Source organism: Sitophilus oryzae, unplaced genomic scaffold (assembly GCF_002938485.1).
Source record: "Sitophilus oryzae breed Bouriz unplaced genomic scaffold, Soryzae_2.0 scaffold_1350_pilon_pilon, whole genome shotgun sequence".
NCBI classification, from domain to species: domain Eukaryota; kingdom Metazoa; phylum Arthropoda; class Insecta; order Coleoptera; family Curculionidae; genus Sitophilus; species Sitophilus oryzae.
The window spans coordinates 1,498,440-1,507,195 of record NW_022146005.1 but is presented as its reverse complement, the minus strand read 5'-3'; the positions used below and the strand labels follow the sequence as shown (position 1 = coordinate 1,507,195).

Here is an 8,756-nt window from a genome sequence, read left to right as displayed (position 1 = left end):
CATATTGACATCTAAATCAAATTTCTCATGTCAAAAACTCCCAGACACCAATTTAATCCAAATATTGACGTTAAATCAAGTATTTGAAATCAAAATAAAAATGAAACTTCTACACCCTGTATCTCAGAGCAAGCATTTTAAGACATATATATTTATACGAACTTTTTACTTATTTTTTATCTGCAGAATATGCTGCTGAAGTTTCAAGAATACAGTTTGGACCACCTGTATATGTCAGTATCTTAACTGAATGTTTTTGGGTTAAAAGAAATATGTTTATTTTTTAAAAAGACGTGTCATTTTACTGGGTTAACTTAATTCTCTGATATTTTTGACTATTTTTGTGCTATGATTTAGACATAGATGTATTTATTATCACTATATAAATCTGTGTATTATACATTTAGATGATAAAGATATGAGACGAAGATTCAGGGTATCAAATTTCCAATCCACAACCAAGGTGAGACCCTTTTGCACGACAATGCCCATTGGTCTGAGTGCCGGTTGGAATCAAGTACAATTCAACTTGGCCGATTTCACTAAGAGAGCTTACGGATCGGTTTATATGGAGACGACAAGGGTACAAATACATGCCAACGTGAGGATTCGAAGGATATATTTCACCGATCAACTACACACAGACGATGAACTTCCTAATGAGTTTAAACTGTTCGCTCCTGGTCCTGGTACTAAAGGAAAGGAAAGGGAGGAAAGGAAATCTAAGGAGATAGGTACGAGACGATCTACAGTGTTAGCTTAGCATAGATTGCTGGGGTTTGGGATCCTGATCTCACTCAGATCCTTCCTCTCATTGTTTCTTTGCGTTAAAGCACTTCCAGCTCTTTGCAAAGCTACCTATGTCTCTGATGTTAGCTTCTGCCCAGCCACTCTAGACCCTCAAAAAACCGTCCTCTAAAGTTTTAAAGCCTCGCTTTTCCTGTGCTGGTCAGTGGTACAGCAGATGATCTATGGTTTCTTCTTCTTCTCCGCATATTGCACATTCTCTGCAATAGTCGTCGTGCATTCCATCTCATGAGGGTTACTCCCCCCAAAGTTTCAAATGATGACATCTACAATTATGCGTACTAGAGGTTCTATTGTGTTCTAGTAGTTATATTCTGAGTCTTCGAGTTGTGGCGCATTCCTCACGGTGTTGCCACGTCTCTTGATGCTAGTGATGGTAGTTCCTATTAGCTTCCTTCAAAGTGTTGATCTTAACATGTGGTGGGTCATCTGCCACGACCTCTCCCCTGGCCTCCTCTTTAGCCAGACTGTCCGCTTCCTCGTTGACCACCACATTGCTGTGGCCTAGCACCCAGCACAGAGTGGTCTTGCCTTAACGCAGCCAGAACAGTGTTTCTTGGCAGTCCATCATATCAGAGTATATCACTATATCTTCTATTGGTCTATCAGCAAATTTCCTTCGTATAAAACTGGTCCTTTATAGAGTAAACCTCTGCTTGTAGATTACAGCCATCCGATAGCCTTAAAGATCGTCATCGGATGTCTAGTTCCTCTGAGGAGATGCCTATACCTACACCTGTGCCTCCTGAAGTCATGGAAGCATCTGTGTAGGCTATCTCTTGAGTGTTCATTACTAGGTTGCTTTCCCATTCTTCTCTTGTCGGGATGCGAACTTTATCTTTCTCCAAAATCATGTTTGGTGAGCATATAGTCCGTTTCCTGGTCTAGCAGATGTGGACTCGTGTTCCCCATGATTTTCCCTATCGTCAATATCCTCGAGTGACCGTAGTTGGTCTGGTTCCACAGATTGAAATCCCTTAATTTTAGGGCATCCTTAGCGGTCAGATCTTTCACGAGTTTGTCGATTGATTGCAAGTCCAGAATTACTGCTTGCGTTGTGCTGTTACTTGCTCCAGTTGTACTGCTCGATCTACAATATTCAGCAGCTGCTTGTTGTTAAAGAAAACAAAAACTATATATTTGATGCCGGAAAATTCGTATCCTTATACCGGGTGCGTCTCAAAAGTGGCTCACCCTATAACTTTATTTTTTCAGATAAAACAATATGTTAGTGTGTGACATAAATTAGGATTGATTGACAAATTCAATCGTTTTATGTCACTTCAGTTCTGAAATGATTACAAATTTTGATTTTTATATATACTTATATTTTTTTTTTACTTTTATTCGATAGAAAATGTCAGTCTGAATAGAATGACATATCATATATCAACTTTGACATTTTTTACATATGGTTTATTTGAAATTGTAACATGCGGATCATAGCGACAATTTGACTACAAAATATTAAGTGTGTGGTATCAAATTATTCGTAAAAAATGCTTTTTCAAAATGGCTAATATGAGCCACTCTAGTTCCATTTGAAACAATTATGTTATGATTAAAAAATACGATTTGGGCATCTTTTAACCGGCCAGGACAAGACACTAAAAACATTGAACGATCAAATCTATTTTTCCAAGGCTCCGTGATTAATTTAACAGTCATGGCACTCTATTTTTAATTTTCAATCTTTTTTTTTTTTTGTTTTAAGCGAATATGTTTTGTTTTTGAGCGAATATGTCAAGTCGAGGAGGAGGAGGACTTTTATGATATGTTATTCGATTCAGAGTGTCATTTTCTATCGAATTAAGTAAAAAAATACCAGAGTGCCATTTAAAATCAAAAGTTGTAGTCATTTCCGGTGAGACAGAAAGCGACCCAAAACAACTGAATACGTCAATCAATCCTAATTTATGTCATATACTAACATACCAAATCTCATTTTAAATGAAAGTTATAGGGGTGAGCCACTTTTCCAGACGCACCGGTATATAATATGAAACCGCGTTTTTACATCTCAAAATTCGACCAATAGACACATTTTTAGCCAAACAGAAAGCCAAAACTAAACTCAAAGTAAAACATTACCTGAAGCAATAAAAATCTCATACTAGTCCGACTTTATCTGTACCACTGTAAAATGACATTAACATACCCTGTATATTAAGACTCTATCGGTGTTATTTTAAAAAGACGCGCTGTATAGCAACACTAAATTTCAGCACCAGAGGATGTTCCAGCAATCAAAATCGAGGAAAAGGACGAGAAGAAGAAGTCCTCCGCCTCCAACTCCGACTGAGGAATTTCCAGTTCCAAAGGAAGCGTTACAAGTTGACCAAAGTCTAGTTGATACAGAATTGGAACCACTGCCCGAAGGTACTATCCGTTATTAATTGTATTCTGTCTCTGTATTTTTGTCTCAAAATTTGTTACAGGCGAAGGAGAAGCCGTTCCTGGAGAAGAACAACCAAAAGTTGAAGGTGAAGAAGCGGTGGAAGGCGGTGCAGCACCTCCTACTGAAGGTACTGATGAAACTCAACCAGCTGAGAGGCGAGAAATAAAAACTGAAGATGTAGGTCAAGGTAGGTGTTTTGCCCACATATAACAGGGATTATTGAAATATTTGTAACTTTTCTATGTTGCTGAGAAGGTAGGTATAGGGTCCGGCAATGGTGCGTCGGACATCTGTGAAAGCTCCTATAGAATTAAAAACTTGAGAATTTTGTTTAGGTACAAACCTAAGTAAGTTCTAAGATATATTTCAGGAAAATATTTTAGCACATAAAGGGTGGCTCAAAAAGTGTGAGTGGATCGGTATGATTTTTTAATGGAACACTCTGTATATTATTGCATTTTTTGCTTCCTCTCAGATCACTTTACATAATCCTAAGATATGAGTAGATATATTTCGATAGTTTCAGAGATATTAATAAATAAATAAAAATATATATTTTTCAGCCTTTTAAAAAAAAAATATTAAAATACAAGCTTCAAAGCTGTCCTGAAATCAAAACTATATTAGATATTTACTTTAGTTGATATGCACTTATTTTTGTTATAAATATGGCAATCTTAAATCGCACAGGATGCTCAAAATTCTACACCAAACTTTTTAAAATGTTCTTTTTTTTCGTTTTTCGTTCAAATGGAACACCTTGTATATTTTTTTTCAATAGATGGAGGGTAAAAAATGAACACTTTTTGCCTTTAGAGTATTTAAAAAATTTTAACGGTTTGTTTAATTTTGTTTTATTCGACCAAAGTAGTGAATTTAGAATTCGGATACATTTCTGTCCTTGTTGTGTTCTAAGTTGAATGTCCCTGTTAGATGTCCCTTCTTGGATATTATAGTTTCTAAATATTTGTATTCTTCACATTGTTTTTATATTGCTGAGTTCTAACTTCCGGTCTACTTCGTCTGCCATTTTTAGATGTTCTGTTTTGTCATGTTTATTTTCAATCCCCATTCTGCGTACTCTTTCAATTTTCTGAGCATAGTCAATATATCTTCCTCATCATTAGCTTCTATAACCTGATCAACGGCGAACAACAAGGTTGTCAAGCAATGATTACCAATCTGTATCCGCATTCCTGAGCACTTACGTCTCCAGTCTCCATACATTCAGAGCTTCCTTGATATAGATTTTAAACAAAGTGGGTGACAAGCAACAACCCTGTTAAATTCTTTTCGAGATATTGAAGGGTGCTGATATATTTTTGCCAATTTTTTCTACTTTGTTTAGGCCGATTTGTTTGTATTATCAATAATCAATAACTTTTCGGTTAAAGAAGGTGAAGGCCAACCTCCAACTGATGCTGAAGCGCCAATTGAAGGTGAGGGTGAAACGGCTGCTACAGAAGAAACAGCAACTACTGGAGAAGCTCCAACCGAGGAAACGGGTGAAGGTGACATCAAAACAGAAGAAGCACCTCCTGAGGGAGTCGAAGAAAGCCCAGAAGACAAACCCGATGTTGACGAGAATGTCACGGGTAAGCAAAAAAAATAAGTAATACAAAAGAAAAACACGAAACATAATTAAATTCTAAACTAACATTTTAGCTGAAGCTGAAAATGCAGGAACTGATAATGAAACAACTGAAGTCACTGAAGAAATTAAGACTGAGGTGACTGAAGAAGTTACTGATACAGAACCTGCTTCTGATGCGCCAGCTGAGGAGGTTCCTGAATGAGATGCCTGATAATGCACGTGTATATTTATTACTAGGCAACCAATTATATACATCATTTAGAGTATTTATTTCTCAATCCAAATATCATCATTCAGCCAGATTCAGCCTTATTTTAAATTTATTAATTAATAAACTCTTCAAATATTTCTTAGGAAGTTTTATTTAATGTATTTTTTATCACTTTAAGCCTTCTTTAAACAGACATATTAGTTCAAAAACTATTGGGAAATTTGATTTGCCTCATAGAAATAGAAGGGATAGAGAATGAGCTTCAACATGCGCGGAAGGTCTAATCAAGTTGGGCGCCATATTCCAGGTCTCCGTGTCATTTTGTATATAGGTGGTAATCTATAAGTAATCAAATATCAATTTGCTGTTTTCCAAAGCCATACGGGGGCAATTTAAATTTAGTGAAATTCTATCATTTATTATGGTTAGTTAACATTAATATGATTTATTTAATTATCAGTTTCAAAACTGCGTACAATATTGGTATATAATACACTAAATATAAGAATATTCTGACAAAAGACGCTACGGACAGATGACCCTTTCGTCGTTAAACACTCCAAATGATATTAAATAAGTAATTACAATATTTCATGTTTACTTATACAGAATTACGCGTTTCAATTTAAAATTTTGCAAATTTGGTAAAAATTGTTCTAAACAACTTTTTGTTCAAGTTGTATATTCATAAAAAAACATTTGGTGCATAATTATTTTGATGATTACTTACCTTGTATTTTTAATATAAACCTAGAAAAATATGTTTTTGTTTTATTTTTTATTCGTCCCTTCAAATTGTATTACAAAATTGTTACATAACATGTCTTCTAACAAATATTTTCATAATACATAAACATCATTGATTTTTATTATGGAGTATTATTATTAGTATTTATCTCCCGGTTTTTGTCGACAATAAAAAAAAACTCAGTCTTGTAATAGAACATCAATTTTATATTTCGTAAAATTATTTTGATACAAATTCAATTTGTCAAAATTCAAGTCATTAATATATTGATAAACAACCCAAATTATTCCTAAATATTTTATTATAAAAAAACTGTTACCAGTAAGTTTGTAAAAAACATTATCGTTTGTCTTAATACTACAAAAAATAATTTATTTTTGCACATAGCTAAAGCTTGTTGATCCTTATTTGTCCATACCAAAATTCTGTATGTACAACATACATATACTAATTTATTAAGAAAATTAGATTATATGATCTCAGAATTTTAAGAAATTTTTTAAAGATAAAATAGTTTCTTCTCAACTGTAATATTGTCAACTTTGGCCTGTATTTTATCTATTTAAAAACATGGGATTGACAATTCCCTGATTAAGTTTCATTGCATCAAATACCTTTGATATAAATCCTGGCTCACAATTTAAGGCCATTGCAAAATGCTTTTAAGCTTCATCATAGATTTTACAGAATAAAAGTGCAATATTGAAACAAAGTAACATTGTAAGCTTTTAAATATCATCTCGTTAATAATTATGAATATTATATGATTTTTCTGTGATTTGTGGCACAGATGCAAATTAATATATGCCCCCATAACAGTTTTTAAATAAGAAACTTCTGCCCACAGATTTAATTTTCTTATTGGCATAATGCCCTTTCTTCCTATATAAATCTTGCCATTTTTCAGTCCAATGTTCCTTTTTTTTACAGTTGTAGGAATACAACCAAACCAAACCAAACCAAGCCCTTTCTTCCTATATAAATCTTGCCATTTTTTCAGTCCAATGTTCTTTGTTTTTACAGTTGTAGGAATACTAAAATGTTGACTATAGAACTCGATACTATGTTTGAAAAAGCCTTCATACCTGTAACTGTGCATAAATCTAATTATCTGAATTCTCCTCCTCTTGACACTCTGAACACTGCTGCTAATGTTAGAAATATTTAGCACAAAACTACAACTACCTACAACAAAACTTTACAATAAGTGTTAAATTTTCGCTGTTCGATTAAAATACCCTATCTTATGCTTTCTTTTCCTCCAAATAATCTTCTTGTCAAGTAAGGACCAATCTTATTTGATATATTTCTGGTCACTTGAACTTGTTCTTTCATGGACACTATAAGAGTGCACTGTTTTACAGAAACACGAACATTGATTCCAAGTATCTTCTTCCTCCACACGTAATAAAAGCATCCTCTTTAAATGGCCACATCATACACTTATTTTGACCATTCCCAATTACAATCACGATTTTTACCAATCGCCTTTAGGAAAACAAAATAAACAGTTTTGAATCATCTGTAAACACGATTATGTTGTATAAACTTACATATGAAAACTAATCATTATTCCCGGCGTATTAGCTTTCTTAGAATGACTATGAATATACAACAAGCCTTTTGAATTAGTGTTTAGAATAATTGAGATAATAATAATAAATTTTAACTAGATAATAACACAAACGAAAATCAAAACAAAACAAACAGATGTCAATTAAAGAGGGGAAGTGACAGCGAGACCTGGAAGATGTCTGCCATCTTGCCGTCGACAAAAATTTGGATGCGCACTCGTCGAAGCTCATTCTCCCACTTCCATATCTCTGATTTGCCTCCACCACCATATGACATTTATTTATTATTTATTTTTGACAGCCACCTGTTAAAATCTAAAAATCTCTTTAATTTTTAATTTTCTTTTTCAGATTAATAATAAATAAACAATAAAACAATGTAAAATCGATTAATCTTTCATTATATTTCCAAATTTATATAGTTTTAGGAGAGTAGTTTAGAAACATGAGTGGGTAAGGATATTAAAATTTGCCATGCCATAACACTTTATTAAATGCATATGTGAAGGGACCAGACACACCTGATGGCGAGACAACAGTCTACGCTTACACAACAATGGTTAGACACTTTAAATACACTTCAAAACAATCAACTGAGTCAAACCCAAAGGTCTTCAGTTCCTAATGTATATGCTGCTCAACAAACCTTGATTAACCGACAGAAGTATTTATTAAGGTATGCATTTAACACACTTTTTTATTATAGCTAAAGCAAACTAGGTAATATTTGTTATAAATATTTTATAGGGATTCATCATTTCATTCTGACGATAGTCACTGTAGTAGCGTTGAATCTGTTCTGGAATTGAGAAAACCTGATCCAGAAGAGGTGCTGTTAGGTTTAGGTTTTGGACCAAGAGGAAATTCAGGTGTAATTAACAAAATTCCAAGTAGATTTCTACAACCTTCGAAGGTACTGAGTGTTTATATTTTGAATTGAACTTTAAATCTAACTGTTAACTTAATTGTTACTTTTAAAGCTCATTCCACAAATCGACATCAACAAATTTATGGAACAGTATGGAGCAAACCTGCCTGAGTAATCACGGTGAGGAGCTATAAATGCGAAAATTTTTTTTAATTTCTAGATCTGTTCCGCCCTCGCCTGCTAAAAAAAGACCCAAGTCATGTTAAATCTTAAACTTTATACGTATCAAGGAGACCACATGTTGCTCAATGTCCTGTACAGTATTTACTTTCCATGTTCCTGGTATTTGTCATATTACTCCTCTCTTGCCAGGGTATAGTTACTTTTGTAAACTTTATCTAGTTGAAGATCCTAAAGACTATTTAATATATTAATATAGTTACTTATACCTATAGTCCGTCCTCCAAGAGAATACCTATATTCATTTGCAGGACAGACTTTGTCTATACCAGCTCTATCCCCAAAAATACATTTTATTAAGAATATAAGTTCCACT

General features: G+C 33.9%; 2 protein-coding genes and 1 long non-coding RNA gene across 3 annotated transcripts; all 3 read left to right on the top strand.

Moving 5' to 3' along the window:
- Nucleotides 1-404: 404 nt before the first annotated feature.
- On the top strand, nt 405-3,088 carry LOC115875182 (cilia- and flagella-associated protein 20-like; the record flags this gene model as incomplete). The annotated part of the gene is made up of 2 exons (XM_030890586.1): nt 405-734; nt 3,033-3,088. Coding segments are annotated over exons 1-2 (372 nt in total), but the record flags the coding sequence as incomplete, so codon positions are not given.
- Nucleotides 3,089-3,363: 275 nt separating this feature from the next.
- Nucleotides 3,364-5,015, top strand: LOC115875149. Its single transcript, XR_004048976.1, has 3 exons — nt 3,364-3,392; nt 4,600-4,800; nt 4,871-5,015. It is a non-coding gene; the product is annotated as an uncharacterized LOC115875149 (long non-coding RNA).
- Nucleotides 5,016-7,632: 2,617 nt separating this feature from the next.
- LOC115875148 (protein ITPRID2-like) lies at nt 7,633-8,712 on the top strand. Its single transcript, XM_030890539.1, has 5 exons — nt 7,633-7,785; nt 7,841-8,008; nt 8,080-8,245; nt 8,313-8,371; nt 8,421-8,712. The coding sequence occupies exons 1-5, from the start codon at nt 7,778-7,780 to the stop codon at nt 8,464-8,466; spliced, it is 447 nt and encodes a 148-aa protein (XP_030746399.1). The 5' UTR covers nt 7,633-7,777; the 3' UTR covers nt 8,467-8,712.
- Nucleotides 8,713-8,756: the final 44 nt, after the last annotated feature.